Consider the following 26,368-nt stretch of genomic DNA (forward strand, 5'->3'; position numbering starts at 1 on the left):
TGCAGCAGTCAATAGTTCTGGCTGGTAAGTGAAGTCAGCCATTACTTCAACCTCACTGACTTTCTCTGCACTTGTGGTAGAGGACAAAAGAGATGAGAGGAAAGGCAGGGAATAAAGAAGAAGAATTGTATGGAAGAGAAAGGTGCAGCAAGATGAAAATAACGACATACAATCTTCCATCAAAGGTACTGTGACAAGTCATTACAGAAGCTTATAAAACCAGCTAATAACAGCTACCACTTAGGAGAATCTAAATAGGTAAAGGTAAATGGTTATTGATAATGGGGATAATTAGGGTAATCAGTGGCTGAGGTGTTTGGCCAGATGATTTAGGGCTTTGGGAAGACCTGTGGTCTTAATCAGTCCAGTGGGGACACTGATGCAGAAGATAAATCACTTTTTAATTAGCTTCAGCACTGATGAAGTAGCAGCTTTTTCTACAAGTAATGTCTCAGAATAATCGTTGGAGAACCTAAATATCAAGATTTAAGGGAAAACCCCCCATTTCTTTGTTCTGATGATTATCTAAACTGGTTAAGTATTGTAGGTATCAACGAGAGTCTAATGCGATTCCACCAGATACACATGTAAATTAAATAATTTTCCATTGCACATACAATAACACAATAATATTCATCTACATGTTTAAAAGTATCAGCCGCAAACATTTTGTAATCTCAAACAGACAGATGGACGCAGGCTGAATCGACTGCAACTAAGCCCCTCTGCAACCTCTGGCGTTCTCGAGTGGACAAAATATGTAAGTACAGCCTCTCCTGAGGAAAACAATTAAAGACTACTGTATTGGTACATGCATTTTGAACATTTAAGAACCCAATCTACCACAGGATGGTTTAACTATCAGCTTTTTCTTTACAATCAATTATGGAAACAGAAAAGCATAGAGACCAACAATCAAATACACAGGATACAGAGCCAAATATAGTTACATTCAGTTTTGCCTCTATATTTGGAAATCTGCGGAAGCCCAATTCTTTAGGACCGCTTTAAATACCTAATAAGCTGTTCAATATAGCTCCAAAAACATCCGTAACAGGTCGTTTGAACATTAAAGGGTGAGGTTTTAGTGGTAAGGAGTTATCTGATGGACGATATAGCCTGATGACATAACGTGTACAAGGTAAGAAGAGCAAAATGTGAATGGTGGTTGAAAAATGCAAATGTAAAAGAACTGTGAGCAGAGAAAGTTTAGATGTGATGAAACACTCACCATAAACTTTGCCCAAAAACAGCGTCTTGACCAGGTTGAACTGCGTGTCTGAGGCCTCTGGGAGGTTGTAGGTCACTGGAGGGTAATGATCCAACTGAGACAGAGAGAAACAGAGATAATATATCAGCATTTGCATTTTACAGAGAGTCTGAAGGACTCTAAAACTACTGACCACAGCATTTTAAAAAGACCCCGGCTCAGACCTGCATCAGCACATTAAGCAGAGGACACATAATGATGACAACGAAAAGGTGGTAATTCATTGCTGTCAGGCAACGCAAAGCCAGAACACAGCACAATCAAAAGCTCAATGGCTCCCTCTTGTGGTTTTTGAAATACGAAGGAAAGTCCAAACAGCTCAGTAGGAGAAACTACTCAAATTCTGAGACATTCTGTGAATTAAACATATCCTTGATGAATTCAGTAAGTATTACAATTTCTGCACAAAATCCAGCGACTACACAACCTGGACTCAATACAACAGTGAGAAACTAATGAAACATGTAAATCATAATCTTACTACATTTACTTTGCACTGTATATCATAGACAAAAATGTCATATATTGTTATTTTCATGTCATTTGGCATAAGAGTGAAACTATACACAATTTACAATAGAAGAAGAAAGAAGATTTACATTTAAAAAATGTCTGTACAAAAATCATCTTTTATCATCATTCTCTATGAACTAGGAGAAAATCTATTAAAATCCTCCAAAGGAGTGGTGTCAGTCTGTTCCTGTTCAAAACACCAACTAGACACATCGATTCTGCGCAGCAAGTGTATTGGGTCAACTCCGTAACACTTGAAACTACCACGGCTGCTCGCAGAAGTCGCATCAGACAGATTGATTAAAGAAACCCTCTTATCTGAAAAGCTGTTTTTTTCTTTTGTTTAGTCAAGCTATTCCCTGAGAGGGAATCCAAAAAGTGATTTTCCACAGTGATCCTGCAAACAAACAGCTCTTCAGCAGCACATGAGATATATGATCACGCCTTAATTAACAATATGCAATTTCTGAAGCCTGTGGTGGGTTCAAAGCCTTTCTGGAGAACTTAAAACTGGGAGAGAACGAGCAGCGTGTTTACCGAGGAGTGCTTCATGTGAGAGCTGAGAGGGTGACGGAGGGAGGGAATACACGGCTTTAATATCCCCGCAACATAATTAACTTGTTATTGCTGTTTCAATGAAGTTTCTAATTAGCTTGAAAGCAGCAGCCGGCGCTATTGACGAGAATAATTTCAACCCCACAAATTGGTTTCTGTGTGTTCCAACCAGAAATAAAAGATCTTCCTTCTTTCACGCTCTGTGCCCGCAAGAGAACTGTATCTGAGCTCACACCAGTCTGCAGGAGGTGTACCGACGGGCCAGGCCAGAGGAGGGTAAGTGGGTTCAAAACAATGACTTTTGTTAGCGTGTTTTTTACTGGAAATTTGTTCCATTGATGTGCTGAATAGCAGTCATGGCCCGGTAGCTGGGAGCTGAGCTCTACTATCAGTAAAGGGCTGAGCTTTATATGTGTGTGCATGTGTGCGTGTGTGTGTGTGTGTGTGTGTGTAGTAGCTCCTGCTTACAGGTTTGAATCTGTAGAGCCCTCCCACACAGAAAATATCCACTACTCACTACCCCTCCGGACTATTTTCTCCCTCTTTCTCACAACAGCCCCCCCACACACACATACATAGACATACACACTGCACAGCATACCCTAATTTGATTCTTTCCAAAAGCTTGCTCTCAGCGGAGCATTGTGTGGGTTTTGTTCTCCACGGTGACTGGAGGGTGGGATAATGGGGCACAATTAAATTGTGCTCAGCTTATTTACTTTTATCTGAGAAAACAAATTGGCTGCACAACCAGGGAGTGCGGTTTGAGGCTTGAAACCCTACAAAGGGGTCCACAGGGAAAGACAGCCCGGAATAAAAAAAACACTTTTTTTTTTTTACCAAACTTTGTCAATTACAACCACAGTTATTGGGATCCTTTCATTTTATGCTGCACTGTTTAGACAACACACCTCTCTCCTTTAAGTGCTGCTGGTGCCTCTTAGGTTACGTAAAGCTTACATAAGCAAAGTATTTAGTGGCTGGACAGAGAGAAAATTAACAATGGGTGAAATCTATTTCCCCATGTTCTCAAAAAGGATCTAATTTAGCCAATGTGCTATATCTAGTCCAACAACACACTGAGAGCATTTTACTTTTGTGGCCCCTTAATGATAGCTGAAGGGTTAAAACCCTCTCATCTCAAGTTTAAAACTCGTAAGGCTGAGTGCAAAGAAATGCTAATTTTCTTTTGCACTTGAATTAATAGTTTAACATCCTCATCGTCTGCGTTATCATGTTGCCCCACCGCAGCGACAGCCAGCCTCTGAACCAACCACAGCATCAACTGGTGGCGAGCAGAGGAAACAGAGACGCCTGAAGGGACTCCTCCACTTTCATCTCTAAACCCTCTCAGTATGTGAGAAAGGAGAAAGTCAGAGATGGTGAGATGGGAACTTATTTTAATCTTGCTTTAGCGTGCCTTTGATAGTGAGTTAACCCGACGAGACCTCACAGACAGCTTGAAAACCAAACACTTGCTTCGCTCGCTGCACTTTGTGTTCCTGTGCGTACGTTGCAGCAGGTATTTGTGTTCACATGCAAATCCTTGCCTTGATGTAAGCCTTGGGATTATAAATGGTTTAGGATCTAAATGCATCAAAGTCATCTTTGTTATCATATTTTGTGGGTAGCAGTCCCACATTATCTTTGTCTTTCAACCCCCACTCTCTCTCAGCCTCAATTCTCTTTCTTACTTTTGCTCTATAGTTCTCTTTGTCTCTCGGATTCAGATTACAAAATTCTACTTGTCGTCCCACTTGTTCTCTGCCCGAGTCTTTAAACTAAACAGTCGCTTGTCCAAATGGCTTTAAGATTTACAGCCCTGATAGCAGAGAAGTGAGACCTTGGCGGCCTGAAGTAAACAGTCCACTGTTTCTTTTTTCTCTGGTAATTGAATTTGAGCCACTGGCAGGCCCACCAGCAGAACTGACATTTATAGGATCTGACTCTTACTCGTTTTGTCATATGATATGAAAGCAGGAGCAACAAGGCCACTGACGAGCATGTAAGCAAAGTAATAAAAGGTCAGTAAAATTAAATATGTTGATGGCACACAGTAACAATTTTTTTTTTTTGGGGCTTTAATGTATAATACAGTGATTTGTGATTGGAGTCCAAACCAAGGAATTAACTATTGTGCATTTCAACCAAATAAAATATAAACATTCAGAAGCAGCTGTCAGACATCTGAGCATTTGTTCAGTTATTTACATTTTAAATGGTGGTTTGTTGAATGACCAAAAGCACTAAGAGTCCTGTTATAGACCAGGTCTGATGAACCATGTAGATGTTCTGAAAGGACTATTTAAACTAGTGAAACATATAGAAGGTGAAACAAGCTGAAAACACAATATCAAACTTTAAGTTGCTTTGATGAACATGTTAAACAACTGCCCATTGTTTAAATTAAAAAAATACAGTATGTACTGAAATTTGCATAAATACAAATCAACATTTGCATTAACTGAGAGTGGTGCTTGTGTCCATATGACCAAAAAAAAAGTTTAGTATTCACTCTTTAGTCTCCCTTACTCCTGAGGGGAAACATATTACCCCTGCTTAAAAACAGCTGAGAGGACCTGCAGAGTTGAGTGACGATTCACAACCACATTTACACACAAGTAGTCACGTGATCCATCATTAAAGTACAAATAATGATTACGGCTGCTTTGGAGTTACACATGTTGTGTCCAATAGAAGTGTTCAGCAATCTTTAACAATGAATCTTCAAACTAAAATCACTAAACTAATCACGAGTGAAGCTGTTTGCCGGTGACTGAGAGCACTGCTGTCAGCTCTGCTCTGACACATCCTGTGTCTAATCACTAAAAGCATAATGTGATGTCCCTGCAGTTAAAACGCTGCAGACCTGTGAAGCTGTGTTTGCACAGGCACATTTTGTACAGAACAGAACAGCTTGGAGTAGCAGCAGACTGAGTGTGATACTGAAGTCTGTCAGAAGCACTGCTGAATGTCACAGCCACTTGAAGTGCGTCTGAATGGGTGTGACCACTTAGTTTAGGGAAAAAAATATAACGAAGTAAATAGCGAGCATCAGGGCCTTAGAGTGCACTTGCTTTTCCTTCTCAGTTCTCAAGCACACTTTCACATTTCTCATGGTCAACTGCACATGTGAATCATTTAAAAATGGGTGAAATCAGAAAGAATAATATCATATATATTATAGGCAGGTATGGCCAGTCATATGACTTTCATCCCTTTTAAACAAAGGGCTCTTCCCATCATGATGCACTGACAGTTTGGAAACCCCGTGGCGAGCTTGTCTCAGAAGACATTTTGCTGTCTGAGATGTGTGCCCTGAAAAATGACATGATTCAAATCAGAAAAGTGACTTTTGACTTTAACTTCATGAAGCAAAATATGCCTTTGCCTCTTGAAGTAGAATCTCTTTTGTTTATCCCGTTTTTGAAAATGAATAGCAAGCAGACTGACATCCCCTGTCGATGCTGCTTTCTTTCTGCCTCGCCATGCTCGGTGCTTTTCTTGTTGTTGCCCTCCTGAGCAGGATATGTCCTGTTCCTCACATCTAATTAGTGTGAGTTATAGTCATGGTTGCAAGCTGAAAGTAAACAAACTACTACTAAAAGCCCTGGAGGGTATGTGAGAAACGAGGTGGTAGGAGGTGTGCAGAGATAGAAGGAGAGCATTGGAGTGGACAGATGAATTAGCCTGAATAATGCTGATTTTGTAGTGGAGCAGTGTGAAGCCTTTGTAGCGAGACGACCTGACAGGATCTCACTTGTGCATGCGTGTCTGTTGGTATGCATGTCCGCATCTGTTTACGCCTGGATATTAAGTGTATGTTTTTACCTTGAAAAGAGCCCTGAGGCGGCGAGGCAACATGAAGAAGTTTAACTGATCAAAGTTATCTTCGCTAGCACACCTCCTGGCTCTGCTTTTCGCTCCGTATCGCCAAACTCCATCTATTTTCTCTCTTCATCTCTCGCCAACAGTTCCCTTACCGATATCTTTTTTTTTTTTCTTAAACCTAAATTACCACATCATACCCACCAGTGTTCTTCTTAATTTGTAACACACTTTAATGTTTTTGAAGAGTTGAACCTATCTCTAAGAAAAGAAAAACTCAAATGATTGTTATTTAAAATGCAGCCGTGGCACCTCAGAAGTACGAAACTGGTTATATGTCCTTAACAGTTAATTGTTCAGTCACACACTGAACACTGAGCTGAACATCGATATTGCCAATCTAGACACCACTAAGCTGCTATCAACCAGTGAAAGACACAGTGTGTGCGTGTATGTGTATGCGTGTGTGTGTGTGTGTGTGTGTGTGTGTGTGTGTGTGTGTGTGTGGGTGTGTGTGTGTGTGTGTGTGTGTGTGTGTGTGTGTGTGTGTGTGTGTGTGCGTGTGGGTGTGGGTGTGCGCGTGTGTGTGAGCGATGATAAAAAGAATCTTACAGTTGCTCCAATCACTTTCTGTGCCACTAAAAAGAGATGTGTTACGTTGAAGTGCTCCCACCGGAGTGATCAGCGGCTGCGGGATGTGATTTGCTCAGAAAATGAGGACGATTTCCGTTGGATGTTTCAGTTTAATTTTCTTGCTGTCTGAATTTCTCAATGTGGCGTGTGAACGTAGATGATGAGGTTCTGGGATGGATGGGATCATTGCTCAATGTAAATGCAGAGAGAGACAGCGAGATCTAAGGACTTATGCCGAAGAGGAGCTGCAAAGATGATTGTAATTCAGTTTATTTCGCCTAATGATAGCATCAATAAAAGGGACTTCACTTGGACTTGTAATAATCACAATAGAGGTTTACAGCTTGAATTCTGAAGCCAGAATAAGAAATAACACAATACATTTCATATAGAAATGATTGACTGTAAGATTTTGATTTATACCTAATTGTTTCTTTAATTTTATTTATGTTGATATGTTCAAAATGTATTATTTGAGCATCCAGTAAACATGTTGTGATTCATATTAAGTATATTTATGCATCACATTTAAACTTACTTTGTTCTAATGTGTAAATACAGTGATAAGCTGTCTTATCTCCACAATACCTCCCTATATTTGCATGTTTTTAATTTGTTTTTACTAATAATTGGAGCAAAAACAGTTCAAGAAAGTATGCACATTTCACAGAGGAGGTGAGTCAATTTAATGGCAAGTTAATGCCATACCTCCTTCTGGCCCCTAGGGGGTAGGTGGCTTCTCCATCAGGGAAGATGAGTTACACTCTGGATATACAGGGTTTGCATCCAAGAAACATAAACATGCACAATGCATGAAGCGGCTGACCCATAAAAATGGAAATTATATAAATGTTATAATATGTCATACTTAAAAGGCAGAAATATGGAGCAATAAAGTCTCACTACATGATTACAAATTATACAGGAGGCAATGCATATACAAACCTGTTGGTCTATTGTTTAAATGTTCTGCTGTTTTTTTTTTTTGTTCTCATATCAGAAGACAATTCCTTTCTTGGTAAACCATACATTGCCCATGCAACCACAAATGTATTCCAATCCTGATGTAATCAATCAGCGGCTTTTACGAGTGGCTCCCATCCATTTAGAGTCCTCCTTAAACTGCAGCCTGCAGCCATATTTGAGCATCCAAATCCTGAACAAAGTCTGTCATAGTTTAGCTGAATTTCCACTCTATCCTTGACAGCTACTGACTAAGGCTCGGTTGTATTGATGCGCACTAACCTGTGCAGCTGCACACACACACACACACACACACACACACACACACACACACACACACACACACACACACACACACACACACACACACACACACACACACACACACACACACACACACACACACACACACACACACACCAATGCCGATACACACATATTTATATGCACAAACATGGTGTCACCCTTCAATATCTGCATACAAGTACAAATATACAAATACAGTACATGCACTCGCAATCACACAACAGCAAGCACTCGTGAAAACACACACAGATCGATGCAGTCTCTGTTGCTATACTTAGGCTGTCTACTGGAAGTAGATTAACTGTGTCAGAGGACAAGCACTTCCATCACAGCAGAAGACAGCTCTCCCCTCTGACTTATTACAAACCATCGAGCTAACACTGGCTGAGCTTGTGTGATTGTGTACTTCTGACTGAGTAGATGTGTATGTAGCAAGATGGCAGTCCCCCACACGCCATGGTTGTTTGTGAATATGGTCTTGAAATTGAAGCGTAAGGCTTGTTCTACGTATGAACTAAAACCTAAAATACAACTATATGTGCTGGAGAGTGCTTCGAAGTGTGTGTTTGTGTGTGTGTGTGTTCGGTCTGTACCTGGATGGAGATGCTTCTGTTGAGACGGGACATGTTGATGCTATGTGGCTGTCCATTGGCAAGGTTACGCTGGTCCACATTTATAGCAAACGGCTCCCTCAGGCCGCCCAGGTTATACCGCACCTGCAGTGAACCTGAAGACAAACAGACAATGGTTTGATACCTCACATTGTGGTTTACCTTTACTGTCTCAAGGCCCTGAGTGTACATCATCTTCTGTCGCCACCTCTGGCCAATGTGAGTTTTTTGTAGTGTTATTTGTCTTATATTGTGCTTATTTTTCTCTTTTTAAAATTTTTTATTTTATTTTATTTTTTTATCAAAGCACTTTGCTGCTTGTAAGCTGCTCAGTGGAAACTCGCTGACTGAGGAGAATTTTTGGAGATTATAGAACTTCCCAAAGTGTGCTGCAATAAGGGTGACCAGATCCCAAGAAACCAAATGTGGGGCAAAACCTATGTTCGTATGGGACAATGAAAGACAACGTGTGGGAACGTGTTCCCGAAGTTGAGAGGTACTGTATATCCAACTTAGAAAATAAACACTATGTTACAGGTGAGGTCTTTTGCATCTCCAGGACGAAAACACAATTTTTTATTGTGTATGCAACTTTCTGAACTACCTTGGTTACTAAAGACATTAAGCAGAAAATGAACCCAAAGTTTCACAGCAAATGGTTTCATGCAGTGTTAGCTTATGTTGACCTGTATGATTGGGAGTGCTGCACAAGTTATTTTAGCTACAGTCTCCTTATCTGTCTTGTAATAATCTTTAGGTTTCTGTAGGAATGCCAATTGGCACATCTCTTTCTGAGACACACATTTCTTGTGATACTCACGTGTACTGTGTTGCTGTTAATGATGTATTCTCCATTGTGTGAATTTGAAAACATAACTCTGGTTAAAAAAAACAACCTAAAAAACTAACTCACCTAGTTACAAGTATTTTCTATGTTTTCTTTTCTTTGTGCTAGTTTCCATCATATTCTGCAAAAATATGCATAGTTTGTGACATTGTGGTGAGTTGCAGTATTCTCCATTTGGTGTAGCCTCGGCAGCAAAGATGGTGACAGACTAACCTGCACTTCACCCACATGCGCACAGTTTGAGTGACATCAATTGCAGCCCCAATATAAGACTCTTCCTGCTTTCTTCGCAGCCAGAATTTAGAAAAGTGTCTGCCCTGCAGTGTTGACTGGAGCCAATCCAAATGTGGGACATCATCTCAAAGTGTGGGATGCGGGACAGGGGGTAAAAATGTTGTGCAGTCATGTTGGACACGTGGTCACTCCAGCTGCAAGCACAGCCTTTAAATGTACTGCAGTCTTCACTAGTGACCAGCTGTAAATTGCATGCGTGTGGATCTTACCATTCTGCCTCAACACCACAGCCAGATAGTCCTGCGTCTTGGAGCTCACGTACATCAGAATAGCTGGAGCGTTGGATGTGCTGAAGCTGAACTCAACCTCCTCCTTTGTTAGATTCACTTCATGTGGCATCAGCTGGTGCGTCACGACCTTTGAGCCTCTACTGGCTCCTGCAAATGCTTCAGGCGGGAAGTTGTATTTCACCAGCGTTCCTATCTCGAAGAAACCCCCGACATCTGGGCAAAATGACAGAAGAATAAATTTAAAAAAGAAGACAAGAAAAGAAAAAAAAAGAGCATGACATAAACACACACAAATACAATATACACTACTGCGTCTGTTGCAGCATGCTGGCATAAACAATTGAGCGAGAAGGAAATTACAAAAAGAATCAAACACAAGCCACAGGGAGCCGCTCACAATCTCATACATGTAAAGATAAAACAGGGTAGGTATATTATATGGCCAGAAGGGGATAAACACACATAAATATGGCTGGTTTCACAAGGTGTAGTAAAGTGGGTGTTAAATTGCTGTGCTCCAGCATCTGAAACCAAACAATACACTGCTTACCAGTACATTAACAAACATAATGGCATATTTCAACCATTCCAGGGGGCTTATTGATTCTCATAATCAAATGTTGAGAAGCGACCTTATTTTTCTACTGCCTTCTTCTGTCATGCTCCTCGTTTGTGTTTATGTGTGCTGTGTCCACGTAAAAAAAGGCGCAATGCGCGTGAAATTAAAGAGAATAGTTACAGGGAAAGCAGAGAGAAAGGGGTTGGTTGTTTGTTTGTGTGTTTGTGTGTGCATGTGTATAAATGCCATGGAATATGCCTTGACATATTTGCCTTCCCTCTGTGGCTGTAGTAAAATGTATAACTACACCCCTTTACGAACACAGAATTCCAAGCCAACACATTTATGCATCTTTTTTAAAGCTTCACTTCACCCAGCGTCTCCCACTGGACACAGTACAATAAATACTTCAAACTACATTACTTAAATCTAATAGAAGGCTTATTACTATATAATGGGCAAGTTCTCTGAATGTGATGCAGGGAAAGACTTTGCCTCCATTTAGGTATACCCCAAATTTAGCCTTTATTCTGCCGTGCACTGATATAGTTTAGAGCCTCAGAAGTCTGGAGAAACCCCATTTTATCAATTGTTTTATATTAACCAGCCAGATAGCTTTCAAATAGCCTGACTCTCACTTCATTTTTGGAAGCTGCTGCACTGTTCACTGCGGTTCACGCTGCTGGGGAGCAGCTGAATAAAAGCTACTGTCCACTTTGTCCAGTATTGACAAACTACCGTCAGACGTATATCAGACAACGTTCAGTCGCTGCTTGATGGAGTCCCTTAAATCAATTACAGCTTATTGTTGACAAGGTAATCAGATGTGTGTCATTGACTATTATATGTCAGGTCATATATTACATTTTATATTTTTAGTATTCACTCTGAATATGCCATATCTCCTGTAAGCCATGACAGTTGGTTCAGTTATCTATGTGCAAAAATTACTGTTTGGGAGGCACATAATAAAATTAAATTAATTATCAATCTTATGTTATTTATTGACAAATGCATACATGAAGAGCTATATGTGTTTCATTGTTGGCTAATAACTTTTGTGTAGTTTTGAATGAGAAGGATATATCAGACGATGCAAGAAATAGTCATATTTTGTGGTCATTGCTGTTATATATTTGTATAATTAAAAACAGTTCCAGCCCGCATCATAAGTAATTCAGCATGTCATAGCTGTCTGGTCAGCCATAGTTAATATTATCAGCAACACAACAGTCCTGCCTGGCAAACATACAATAATTAGTAACAATTAATTTCAGATACCTGTTTAATGATTTGCTAATCTTCACCTGGTAAATAACGTATTACCAGTTAGTTGGTAAGTTTCAACTCATGGAGAGCTTGTGTATGTATCAACACTTGCGTTTTTCATAAATCAAACAGCTCAGTTCAGTTCTATTTAGGACGAGGTGACACAATCTCTCAGTTACACGTGAGAGTTTGCTATTGTGAGTGGAGATGAAGGTGCCATATCAGGGCTTCCAGGTAGGAAACTACCTTGACTGGTAGATGGTGTGTGTGTGAGTGGCTGATAGGGTAGAGTGCTGGTAAAAGCTAAATTGGGGTCATGAGTCGGTTGCCCTCTTTCACTGATGTTTTGAGGATGAGCCTTGAAACCTCCAGAGGGCTTATCGGCGACAGCTGGCATCCAAGGTGTTCTTCCCTACACTTTTACCCTTTTTGCCCTTGATGTCATCTCGTTCCTGGAGCTATTTTGGAGCCCAGGTGTCATCGCTCCTCTTGATCCAGAGCCAGAGACTTGCCGTTCCAGCAGCTCCAGAGAGGTCTTTGATGGCTTGATGTTTGACCTGGCCTCAGATTCCCCTTGCCTTAAGCAGCCTGGCAGTTGACTCGCCTATGAAGCTTCTGCAGCCAACTTTAACTGGTCGAACCATAGCTTTCCTGCCATGTTGTTCAATGTCAGCTCAGCATACAGAAGGCTCTTGCCTCGCTCACATCATCTTCCCAGGGCGCAGTTAGCTCTAAGATTTAGACAATGTAAAGTTTGAAGGACCAAACGGCCTTGTGTGAGGCTTGACTTGCAGCCGAAAAAATATTACATTTTGTCTTTATTCATACAAACTATAGATTCTACGGGGCCTGTCTCAGCCTTCTCTGCCCTCCTGAGAAAGAAAGAAGAAAAAAAAAAAAATCCAACTCTCTGCCGAGAGCTTAGCAGCAACACACATAATTGTCTGGAAGCATAAGAGGGAATGAGAAAAACTCCAAAGCAAGAGATGTGTGTGTGTGTGTGTGTGTGTGTGTGTGTGTGTGTGTGTGTGTGTTTTAATTCAATGTTTGAGGAAGTTTTGGAAAGGGAATTTGTAGCAGCATGCACAGGTAATATGTATGTGTAATTTTTTTGTGCGTGTGTGTTCATTTATATGTATGCACTAGTGCACACTGGCTTCATGTGACCCTCAAGGGCAAAAAAAAGCAAAACAAATAATAATATAATAATACTGCAGGGTCCCCTGAGCAGTGTGTAAATATGGATACAATGGAAATTCACTATGCAATTATGTCTGACTTCATGCATTTTTCACTCGCTGGGAGGATGGGGGGAGAGAGTGGTAGATTAAAGAGAGAGATGGGGATACATTTGGAAAAGGACAGAGAAAACAGGAGAGGGGAAATTGAAAAAAAAGAGAAGGAAAAACGAAGGGGAGGAGTGGGTGAAACAAACATTAAGAGGGAAATCGTAAAAAATAAAGGAGGGGCAGAGCAGGGTAAGACCAAGGGAGGTTTAACAGGGAAAAAAATGAAGCAAAGATAATAATAATAGGAGACGAAGAGGAAGCGAGAGGAGAGACAAAAGTGAAGTACAGTGAAGGAAAAAGAGAAACACAAAGCAATTAAAAGGAGGAAACAGGCGATGAAGGGGAAAGTCACGTCATGCACAAAAACAAGCAAACACAAGGGTGTGCTCTCTCCCTTTCTATACCGCTCTCTTTCTCTGACACACACTCAGACAGACACAAGCACCCCTCCCCTCTCACACACCCACCCACACGCACACACTCTCACACAGACAGTTATCTTTATTCTCTAAATCCTGAAATTGATTGGTTATGACAGAATTCAGAGGAGGTCTTTTCATGTCTTACACTGGCATAGCACCACATGCTGTCACCCACCTCCACACCGCACACAATCACCCACCTCCACACCGCACACACACACGCACACACACGCACACACACACGCACACACACACACACACACACACACACACGCACACACACGCACGCACACACGCACGCACACACGCACGCACACACACGCACGCACGCACGCACGCACACACCAAGGAAGACACTTTGCTTCTCTGTCATCTTGCCACCCCCCCCGCCACGAGCACAGGGGAAAAAACACCATTCGACTTTAGGAAACAAATTAATTCACGTGTCGGGGATCAACCCCCTGACTGGAAACTAGCAGAGAGCCTTTGACAGCACTGCTGCTCCTCTCCCCGGAGTATTTTACGAAAACTTGTTTTGGGAAGTTGAACTTTCATGGCGTGTCTAATGAATCCCTATGAAACAAACATGATGTTTTAAGAATGTGCAACAGGGCAGAGACAGAGTTGCATTGTGACATTTCTCATCTGTGATCTTCAAAAAACCTAGAGCTACCCACCTCTCACTGAAGTCACTTGTATTTTTTTTATTTTTGTTGTTTGATCTCAGCTCTGCATTTGCACAGTATCAGCATTCAGCGAGTGCACTCTAAAGTCAGAGAGAATTGGTGGGTAAGCACAATATCACTCAATCGATGCCTTTTATCATAAGCCCAAACACTTTGAACACAGACAGCTCCAAACTGAATAGGAAGCGAGGACAATCACAAAAGCGCAGCAAAAAAAAAAATCACAGTGGGTTGTCAGGCAATGAAGCTCATTGAAACATAACTACTCCGGCAGTAATCCTGGTGCTATTCAACTCTGGCATTGTGAACTAAAGAGGGACTGAAAATGATGACATTCTTTCACAAATATGCCAAAAAAAGTTGTTAGCTGAGGGATTATGACACTAAAATGCAGTTTGTTAGGTTTGAGGAAATAAATGCAACTTTGGAGAACATATCTGAGACAAAGATACTTTAAAGCCCATACCAGAGAAAGATTGACTTGTTTGCAATTAAAGTTTAGAAGATAAAAAGCACTGTGATGCACTTTAAATAGCAGTTTCTTTCATCTTTCCTGAAATATTACCTCTGGTGCAGAACGGGCCATCGTAGGCGGTGGTGGTGCAGTCGCACAGGTAGCCGTTGTATTTCTCCACACACTTTCCTCCGTTCCGGCAGTACATCCCAAAACTGGTGCAGTGGCCTTGGCAACCAGGCTTGACCCCAGGCGTGACCTTGGCCCGCTCCTCCAGGTCGAGGGTAATGCCATTCATTCGTAAGGCTCTGATACAGCCCAGGAATCCCCTCTGTCCCCCTGCAGCACCTAAGGAGCAGGGAAGGGAGCGCAGTACGCAACGGAGGAGGGGAGGTATCAGTGAAGCAAGGATATGTAGCATTGGGAGAAAAGAAAAACAAATAACGAAAAGGAAGGGAGGACAAATGGAAGTCAGTGTCACATAAGTCATTCTGAATGCAAGAAGCTCCGTTTTAATCTGTTTCAGAAACATTAATATCCTAATGCCTGGAGGAAACCACTGATGTCATGCTAATCGTTCTGACTGTGATGCTGCTCTTGAAACAACCTTCAACTCATTTGATTTCTTCACTAATTAAACCAGCCTAATGAACACTGAGTCTTAATGAACATCTCATAAGCATACACATGCAAAATGATGCATGAATGCACTGAAAGTACATAATGCAGAAAAACACACACACACACACACACACACACACACACACACACACACACACACACACACACACACACACACACACACACACACACACACACACACACACACACACACACACACACACACACACACACTTAAAACACACCTCGCACAGCGTACCTGATTTGAATGAGTCAATATAAACATTAATGCTTAGCCTTGGGGTGTCGATAGGCATTCCTCTAAAGTGCTTCCATCGTCATTCTGGCCTTGCACAATTACAGTCAAACTACCCATTAACTTGGACAAAGTAGGGGCGTTAAATAGATTAATGTGCACCTAAATGACTATAGCAATAAATACACTCATAAACATACACCCACAGGTATAGATTCAAACGTACACAAGCACACCCACAGAGGATCGTTACACTACATGGATAAACACACACACACACACACACACACACACACACACACACACACACACACACACACACACACACACACACACACACACACACACACACACACACACACACACACACACACACACACACACACACACACACACACACACACACACACACACTATCATTAACAAGAGCCCAGGGACATTTTAGTTATTAAAACCTCTCAAATGTATCCTTTAGCTTAGAGAGAAGAGTCCATTCAAGAAGACAAGTAAAGGAGACTTGAACACACACTCTTTCACACACAGTTTCCTCGCTAAACAGCTTCATTCTCACATACAGATTAGCCATATAGGTACAGGGCAGATATAATAAGATTACTGATGCATGTTGCTGTGATTCTCTCCAGCTGATAGGTTTTTCACATATCGAGATGTAGCTGGGGTTTCACAGGCTTTCTCCACTTCCAAGTCCCACGAAGAATTAGGCTTTTAGTGGACATCTTAATTAATCTATTTTGTACCAGTGATTGGCTGGAGGTTTCTGCCACCTGTTTACCCAGGTCTAAATCAGTCTGTGATTAAATGGACAGCAGGCTCTGAGGCCTGCGGAGACCAGCGCAGACACGTACACACACATACTTATGCGATGGTGCATACAGATCTGTATAACTCACAAATGCTGTTTAATAGAGCCTGACTGATGGTGACTGATGTTAATATTGGCTTATCACAGATACAGTCATGTAGAAAAAAATAAATACAGTTGGAAATCTTTGGCTTTTCTGACTTTTGGAAAATAAAACATTTGATCCTTTTTTAAACAGTGCTTGTTAATGAAGTGATGTACTCAACCAAAACACATAAAATTGACATTTGTTTGTCATTTTCATAATTTCAAATTTTTTAAAATTCGGATCAGTCATTTATCACACCTTCAAATCCATGAAATTATAATCAGGAGTTTTAAATTATAGGTGCCAAAGATTAGGACCTCATAGAGAGGGACAGGTGGAACCTGTCTTACTTAAACCTCTGACATCTGTTCTCCCTCTATTGAAGCGTGTGGTGTCATCATGCCAAGATCTAAAGAGCTCTCTAAATCCTATTGAAAAAAGGTTGTGGATGCCTTTGAATCTGGCAAGGGATTTAAAAATGGCTCCAAATTATTTGAAATAAATCATCCCACTGTGAGGAATACCATCTTCAAGTGGAGCAGATTTCAGACAACTGCCAATTTGACTGGCCGCCTGAGCAAATTCTGCTGAAGAGCAGACCTTTTGATGCAAAAAGAAGTCTCCAAGAACCCCAACATTTCATCACAGGGTCTGCAGCAACTCTTGCAACTGTTGCTGTCAAAGTGCATGCATCTACAATCAGAAACAGATTGCACAAGTTTGACCTGAACGAGAGGTGTGCCAGGAAAAGGCCTTTGCTGTCCAAAAAGAGCACGAGAGCAGAACTACAATTTGCTGATTAAAAGGCAAAGACAAGGCCTTTTGGAACAACGTGCTCTGGACAGACAAATCAAAGATAGAGCTGTTTGGTCACAGTAACAGTAGACATGTTTGGTGCAGACCAAAGACAACTTTTAGGAGAAGAACCTCATAACAACTGTGAAGCCGGTGGTGGAAATGTTCTGGTTTAGGGTTGCTTCGCTGCCTCGGGGACTGGGAAGGTTGCGGTCATTGATTCCACTACAAATTCTGCATCATATCAAAGAGGTTTTCTGTCTGAAAGTTGACGATGAACCGGATGTGGGATTTTCAACAGGGTAATGATGAAATGTCTCGAAAAGACAAAATGGAGGCTTATGGAATGACCTAGTCAAGCAGGAAAAAAAGCTCAGATTTGAATCTTGTTGAGGGGAAATTTGAGACGTGTTATATATGCAAGAAAACACTCAAACAACTTGCAACTGAAGGAATTGCATTGTATTGATTTCAGCAACCAAAAGTCAGAGACTGGTGAACAATTTATGCCAACAAGTTAGTTCTGCTACGGCCAAAGGTGTACTTATTTTTTTTCAAAAGAGAATATTAAATCTATTGATATTTTTGTTGAATAAATGATTACGTATGCATTAGGTCCAAGTTTCTAATTTCAAGTAAATATATTTAGTTGTGTGTGTATTTAATTGTCATTACATGTATTTACTGTTAAAATATTAGTTTTATGGAAATGTCATTAACATATTATTGACATATCCTTTATATTTGGATCAAATATCAATATTAGTATTAAAGATAAATATCAAATATTGGTCAGGTTCTAGAAAAGACAAACATACAATGACACACAATCAATGACTGGACAGACATGAACACTAACATTCAGAGACATTAGCAATAATAAATGTAAAACACACATAGCATGTATATGCACCTATTTGTTACCCTGTAACGATGTGCTAATGAGGACATTTTTTTTTTATATAATCATTATATAGTACACACATACACACATATACACACACCAAATTCCTAATTAAAAGAGAAGCCATTTGTGACCTTTTGACCTTCACTGCATGTGTTGATGCGTTGGTGTGGAAGTAAAGATGCACGAATGAATAAACATGCATTATGTGCTTAAATATGGCAAACAGTTCAGGGGATCAACATACAGAGTGACCGTGTGAACTCCTAATCAATAAATTCCACATTTATACCAACAGGCTGCACATCTGCTGCTGCTCCTCCATTAGTGTTGTAGAGGAGGGTTAATACAACGTTTCTGTGTTGACTGTTTGCTGACTAGATCTTCAGGACAATGTTTACCCGACTCCATGTTTATTGGAGATGCCCTTTCGGATTGAATTTTTATCGGTTTTTGATGGGTATTTTTGATTCATCGGGCTTTAAATGTCATTTCAAAATGTCTTCTGACCCTCTGGCATTTCCAGGAGGATATTATTATAGAAATCCCATGTTACTAGCCAGATGCTCTACATCTGCTGGGATATAGCAGTGGTTTTTTCCCTCCAACTATCACTGGTGAAGGTTGATAATGGGCTTCCTTCTTAAGAATCCCTGCATGGAAAACATATCGAAGTAAACTGCCGCCTGCTGTAATTCATCACACCTATATGTTAATGCATCAAAAATGTAGCAGCACAAAAGCATGAGCAGTTACATTTCAGAAGATTAATGCTGGCTAAACTTTAATCACCATTAGTGTTGAGGTGCAATGAATTCAGAAGCAAACAAACACAGAGTATTTGACCTGTACGTGAGGTGAAAACTGAAGTTATGTCAGTATCAGTGCCGCAGAGACATGTCATTGTACTCATTAAATGCTACCTACTGTCTTGGCAGGTGAGCGAGGCCGGTTTCCCTGTGACGAGTGTCACGCGCATGCAGCGAGGAGCAACGAGCAAGACGTCGATGCATGAAGACAAGGACAAGAAAAAGCAACACAACAATCCAACCATGAGAGAATTGAGCAAAAACATGCAAAATCATAAAAATAAAGAAATGTGACAGCGAGCATTAATCAAGAGGGAAATCAAAAGAGCAGATGGTGGTGTTTAAATTAATAAAATGTGGCAGGATTTATAGTTATGTGTGCATGTATGAAGTGTTTTGGAGAGCTAAAAGTTAACAGTGTGAAGTAAACGACAGCAGGCTGATGGTGTAACATTTACTCTCAAGGCCATTAGAGAAAATGAACCACTGTGCAGTAAACACTAAAGCAATCAAATGCTGGATGAGGAGCATATTGATTGAGAGAGTGAAAGAGATGCTACAGAGTCAAATATGAGACCAAGGTGAGCAAAATGAAGCTCCTCATCTTTCCTTCTCCCCTATTTTTATAGCATGTGAAATATAATACGTTTTTTTTTTGTTGTTGTTTTTTTTTTTGTTTTTTTTCGCCTTTTCAAAGATGGTTGCAGCAGAATTCAAACTTGGGTTTCTGGCTTGCATTATTTTTCGGAGCTCACTACCTGTAAACAGTCGCATCAATAATAATCAGAGACAACTGTGAGGCTGCAAAAACAAACACTGCATTTCAAGAAAGAATCAAGTGAGTCGACACAAAAGTGTTGTTGCCTGCAGGGCTCTCTCCCCTCTCTTTCCAAATCTCTTGATCAGACACTGAAAAGATGTCTATCTGTTCTGGATGTCAGAGGCCAAATCTAAACAACTTCCCTTGAGAGGCTGGGTCACTTCCTGTGCATTACACTGTAACTTCTCAAAGCAATCCTCAAATCAGGATTAAGCAGGGATTAGATATCAGATATGAGAAGGTGCAGTCAACTCTGTGACTGTTGTTAGATATAATTCTTCCCTTGCTCTCTCCCTCTGTCACTCTCTCTTCAAACATTTGGTGTGCCGCTCGTACAGGCCCTGAGCCTTCTCCTGTCAGAGGCCAGAAAACACACATGCAAATGAGGTGACGGCTGAGCCTCTATCTGGAAGCCATTATGTTCTCGGTTTCATAGCCACAAGTCACAGACAAAACCTTTCTCGCCCCTTTCCATTTCACTAAATGAAAGTACAAATACCCCACGAGGCAAATTGGGACACGATAAGGTGAGGATGTTTCTGCGGCAGCAAAAGTGATGAGAGGATGAAATCATATTATATAAACGGGGATCAGGAGGGGTTAAGGCCATCACATTGGGACGCCTGATTGGAATTTGCAACAATCTCCTTGGGGCAGAACTTTTTCCACGAGATAGAAGGAAGTCTATGATCCGCCTCAGCACTTTTCCTTCTTTCTGCAAATCCCTAAAACTATTTTAGCCCTGGAGTTTAGTCTATGGAGTATCGACAGCTCAGCACAAAGGGCAAAATGAGACAGAGAAGTGAAAACGTAGGGAGAAAACTGGACGGATCTTCTGCCATTTGAACTCCCGAAGTGCTTGCGAGGTCTTGCGTGAGGAGCCAGGAACAAACCTGTCCCTTCTAACAATATATTCATACCTCATAACTCCTCTAACTGCTGTGATAATGGATCGCTCTGTCTGAAAAATTTATACATAATAAAAATCGGAGACTTTATATCCTCTCTGTGCAACAATAGTGTCTTAATCCAAAGAAATAAATGCTTATTTAAAGTGTTACAGTATCAAAGAAACGACCTCTATAAGTAACATGACCTTACACCCAGTAAAGAGGCTCAGTTTTAAATGTATTAAAACTCTGATCACTTACATGGATGAGTTTCTAAGGATGTGTGTGTCCAAATGTGTGCATATCATTAAGTTTAAAAGGTCTATGTGTGTGTTTGTTTGTTTGTGCTGGATTAAGTTAATTAGCAGTGGCTGTTGCTAAGCTGGACGGAAGCCTCTTAAGGGAAAACGCTGTGATTTCCAGTAGAGCTGGAACATCTTTAACTTATGAAACAATCAGATGTTCTCACAGTGGTCGTCTGTATCTGAGGGGAAGCATTACTGAAAATACAGACAGCACAGAAAGTTTGTTAATTAACAGTTGAATCCAATTACATTTACATGGTGGGCGTTTGCCGTCCACACACAAAGAGCTCATAATTATTATTGTCTCTGTGAGTGCGTTCCCCTCCACAAAGCGGATAATATATGCTCAAATTGCAATCAAATGTGTGTACGTGAGTCAGTCTTACACGTGAGGGTTGGTAATTGTTCAGATGATGTGGGAGTGTATGTGTGTGTGTGTGTGTGTGTTTATGTGTCTTACCCACGTAGAGCTGACTGAACAGCTCTAGCCGTGTGTGTCCCTGCGCAGGAGCCAGCTGAGATGCCTGGTAGGTTTGATCCAACTGGAGGACGGCTTCTTTGACGTTCCGCTCGGCCATCACGCGATGCCACTGGTCGTCATTGAGTGCTATAGCTGAGTTCACTGATAATTCCACAGGTCCGTTTCCAACGTCAAAGGAGAAGGAGACCACCGTGGGAGCTGCCGAAAAGAGCGAAAAAAAATCGTACTTGCAAAGGTCATTTATAAAATCACAACTTTTTAAAAACCCATAACTCCCTGTTCAGTCACAGTCCACTCAGCAGGTGGATATGCATTCAAATTCTAATCTAATGGCTCATTTGTTTCAAGGCCATTCATTTGGCTCGTATAGATTTCAGCTTTGCAATACACGACTGCTCACAGCTTTGGACAGGGCTAATCTCACAGGTCGTCGATAGATGCCAGGAACCGTTGGTTTTGCATGACATAAAGTTGCATCGCTGCAGTTTCGTGTTATTTTGTTGTTGTTCAAAAGGTTTCATTGTGTTTTGTTATGGGGATTAAAGCCAACCAGTGAAAAAAGAACAATAAAATAGATGAAACAGTTGAAAATAAATGAAAAGAGAAATTATATAAATAAAGAGGAAAGAGAGCGTATACGGCCGAAAGAGAAGAGAAGGAGTGCAAGATGGCCTTTTTTCTCTGCAAGATTAATTTTCATTATCTTCAATTGGGTGGATTTGTGTGTGGTTAGATGTGTGTTTGGGATGCCTTATGGAGGATTAAAGCTGAAGGATTGTCATAAAATGTATTGCTACTCTGCATTTGAATAGCCTCATATTTTACCAGACCAAAAGGGGGCACTGCTACACCACCCAGGACCGCAACCAGGTAAAATGTTCACTGATATTTCTGAATTATTGTGTTTGCGTGACTGACCCGGCCACCTGTCCATCACAGATGTTTTTGCTACAGCGTTGGTGATCTCACTGTCTGATGTCTTTCTGTAGGGAACAGTGATGCATCTATACTCTGTGTGTGTGTGTTATGACAGAAAATAAGTTGGAAAAAAAAAAGCAGAGAATGATTAATGTTATTATTAATTTCCAGCTATGTCTCATCTTAAAACAGTTACATAAATAGCTTCCACAAAAATATCATATATACTAAACAATACATTGTTTTATATGAAGATATTTTAAAGCTGTGTGGTATGTCTGTAATCTTTTATAATTGCTAGACGTGCTTTGTCACTGTTTTATTAATTCTCGTTGACTCTTTTTGATTTAATATATAAAGGGAATGAAGCAACAATAAGAAAACAATGAGGACATTATTTTCTGCACGAAAGACCATTTACATTTGACAAATTAAAACTTTATTTGACTTTTTTTCTTAATGTTTGTTAATATTGCTGGAGACTGCCGGATGAAGGCTATACATTCTGGGTGGTGCCATATGGTGGGTATTAACACCCGTGGGCTGCAGCAATAGTGATGATAAATAGCTCTATATGTTACTGGTTCATTATGGCTTCATTAGGCTTAGATATTAAGAATGGATAATTTTATGTAGTGGTTGATGGGGAAATAAATAAATTATTTTTTCCCTTTGCCAATTTGCCCAGCCTTTTCCTCCTTTTATATTGCTTTCATCCAATAATGTTTCATCATTCACCTATTCTTCCAGTCTTTAGCCTTGTAATTAACTTTAACTCCTTTTCTTTTTCTTCTCTTTCCTCTTTGTTTGTTCCTTCATCTTTCTCACACTTTGTTCTCTGTGTTCCTTTTCTTGTTCTGTCATTTCTTTCCTCCTTTTATCCTCCCCTGCATTCCTCTCTTCATCTACCCTTCCTTCATTTTTCTTTATTCTTATTTGTTTGTCCATTTGTTTCCAAATTCCTGCTTCCTTTCTTGCCCACACTGACCCATCCCTTAACAACCTGCCTTCCATTGTTCCTTCCTTCTTTACTTTCCTCCTCAATCTCTTTTTTTCAGCCATTATTAAGATGCAAAAATCCGAAATCATCCTCGTAAAAGCTTGTCTGAATGTGCTGAGTGTACTAACCCCTGGAATAAATCTGAAAAAAAAAGTGCTTAAACATGTTAGTACCCCCAATACACAACACACAGACACAGTTTAAGCTCCCTGACAGCCTTTAGTACACTGAATTAATGATGTCTGTATGCACAGAGCAGGCCTGCGAGGCAGAGAACAGCCACAATACTTATTTTAGATGCTGAAAGCATTCTTTGTGTCTATTCACAACAGAAACAAAGCCAGAGAAATGCTGCTATAGCAACGCTGAGCGACATGTGAGCTTGTGCTTTTGACAATTTGTGTGTTGTTTTAGTGCCATTGCAAAGCATGATGTATGTCCTACAACTTGCAGTCTACAGGCAGGAATAAAAACCAAAGTGCTCTGGGAGTACAGAGCTTGCCTCATCTATTTGCATAGCCGTGATGGATATCAGAGGTGTAAATGTGTGTGTGAGTGTACTTTTGTGTCGGTATGTGTGGATATATTTGTATACTGGCCTGGAGAACAGCCTAAATAATTTTTTATTTTTTCTATTTGTTGTCCTATTAATCTTTTAATATGGAGGCAGAAAGAGCCAAGTTCTGAATTATGTTTCAGCACAGCACAAGCGAATGATGATAAATAGTGAAAGAGACCGTGAATGTCTTTGTGTGACAGATCACTGCTTGTGTGGGTGTGCATATATGGGCTTTTCATCTATTTTCAGATGTATTATCTCTTCGATTTCCTCTCTGTTACATTTGCTAATTCTTAGCCTAGTTAACCTATTGCTTGATGTTTTTCACTTGCGGGGCGGCTGTTAAAGGATGGAAACTGTATTTTAGCCAAACTCAGAGTGCCACAGCAAACCTGCTGCTGTTGAGGCTGAAGCAAGATTTTAAAGCAACTTGTGTTTCTTTGTGATAAAATGGCTCTTCAATTAAATCTTTCTTGTGCTTATCAGGCAAAAAAAGCACAAGCTCAAATTGCCAAGAATCCGGACACTCTCTCTCTGTGTGTACATAGAACAGATATAGTGAGATAAAGATTAACTTCTGACTGCTTTTTGAAGATGAGTCTGAAAAAAAAACTTAAATCTTCTTAGTGGAGGCTGGTTGCTTTTCTCCTTAGTAGAACTAACTAGATACTGCTGTAACAAGTCAGGGAGACTTCTGACAAATATGCACAGGCTAATGCTAAACTTCAGATGTCATCTTTGTGTCTGGTCTTCACATAAAAAAATAAAAAAAGGTTTAAAACAGTTTTATAAGTTGGAGTCTGTGGTTGGAAAGTACATTTCACTGCTGCATACCAACTCAAATGTGTATAACCTTTGGGTATGACTGGCACTGAAAATGCAGCCTCTTAAGAACTCAAAACATGGAATCGGGCACGCAACTTCCCTTGAGCCACCGAACATCCCAGAAGTCAAGCATTTGTGTACATAGGGATCTTTCTATCTGTCCTCAGTTCTGTTACCAGACCAGTTCACTCAGTTCTTCAGTGCTGCCTCTCAAATGTGTCCATGCCTACTTCTTACTATTCAGATTCAAAGAGAAATGGTGGCTAACTGATGACTTTGAGTCTGCTGAGGTCACAGTAATGTGTGCTTTGTACAAGTTTCCACATGTGTATCAGTGTGTGTGTTTATGTGCTTTGAGCTCCTGCTATTCTAGCTTAATGCTAGTCATTTCATGCCCTGACTGGATTGCAGCAGATAGAGCTTTCGCACTAGCGAAAGGGTAGAGATTATGTGTGTGTTTATGGTGTGTGAGTGTGCATGCGAGTTGCTTTTGCAATTGTGTGTCTAAATGTGTGCTGTGGGGCAAAATGCAAGATGATAGTGAGGGAGAGGGGAGAGGAGAGAGGAAATCGATGTGGGAGCATTTCGAAAGCCTACACACACACACACACACACACACACACACACACACACACACACACACACACACACACACACACACACACACACACACACACACACACACACACACACACACACACACATAGACACTGCAGCTGTGACTGGACAGATACTTACTGTATATTTGGGGTTTTTGTATGTACATTTGGAAGACAAACCCTTTTAGCAAATTTCTCACAGTACTTGCATATAAAGTATAGTGTCAGCACATTGTTTTTTCCTTCAAGAATAAATGTCCGCCTTTATAGGTGTGTATTTGTAAGAAGGAGTTAGGAAAGAAAATACAAAGCTTATGGAGCTTTCAGACCCCAAACCAGGTGACATAATGTTATTCAGTATAATGGCTTTAGACAGCACTTTAGCTCAAAACTCCTGTCGACTTAGTGTTTATTCACTGCTTGACATTTTGACACAAAATGGCGGGTCAGGCGCATCAGCAGGAAATGGTCGGCAAGCGCTTTTGACACCAAATGTTCAAATATCTTCGAATCCCAATGGAGTGCAATTAGTCATCAACTGACAAGCAGTCTGTGCCAGAATCCCCGTTCACAATGCTGCTCTGTGATTAAACTAAAGCCCGGGATTTTAAAACTCTCAATCAGAACGGCTCCACTGTGGCTGCGGGGAATTTAATTTTAGCTACTGGAACATGATCATAGAAACGGGCTGCATGACATGTCAATCAGAAGTCTCAGAGAGGACTTAGAGACTGTGTCTATACAGTACAGACTTTCTATACTTGGGTTCGGAGAGCGAGTTCCATTTTTGGAAACAGCCGATAAAATAGAAGAAAAACAAATCTGTTATTGAATGTTTTTATTAGCACACAGTATGGAGAGATCATTCAACCTTTAGCCTGAAATTACTGTTTCTTCTGCAGTCTGAAAACACAAACAGGAAAGTTTTGAGGACTTTTCCCTACCT

The 26,368-nt window shown here is 40.6% G+C and overlaps 1 protein-coding gene across 1 annotated transcript in view; it reads right to left on the reverse strand.

Moving 5' to 3' along the window:
• The window catches only part of cntnap2a (contactin associated protein 2a), a 317,507-nt gene that overhangs the window by 15,330 nt on the left and 275,809 nt on the right, over window positions 1–26,368 (reverse strand). Inside the window, exons 19-23 of the mRNA XM_069705533.1 lie at window positions 21,501–21,719; window positions 14,841–15,077; window positions 10,030–10,263; window positions 8,662–8,795; window positions 1,232–1,325 (exon numbers count right to left, since the gene is read on the reverse strand). Coding sequence (XP_069561634.1) covers window positions 1,232–1,325; window positions 8,662–8,795; window positions 10,030–10,263; window positions 14,841–15,077; window positions 21,501–21,719 — 918 coding nt within the window. The remainder of the gene's footprint in view (window positions 1–1,231; window positions 1,326–8,661; window positions 8,796–10,029; window positions 10,264–14,840; window positions 15,078–21,500; window positions 21,720–26,368) is intronic.

The sequence above is a fragment of the Brachyistius frenatus genome, unplaced genomic scaffold, assembly GCF_029030835.1.
Source record: "Brachyistius frenatus isolate BFR_SWC_R1_liver_20210118 unplaced genomic scaffold, ASM2903083v1 Contig_57, whole genome shotgun sequence".
NCBI lineage: Eukaryota > Metazoa > Chordata > Actinopteri > Embiotocidae > Brachyistius > Brachyistius frenatus.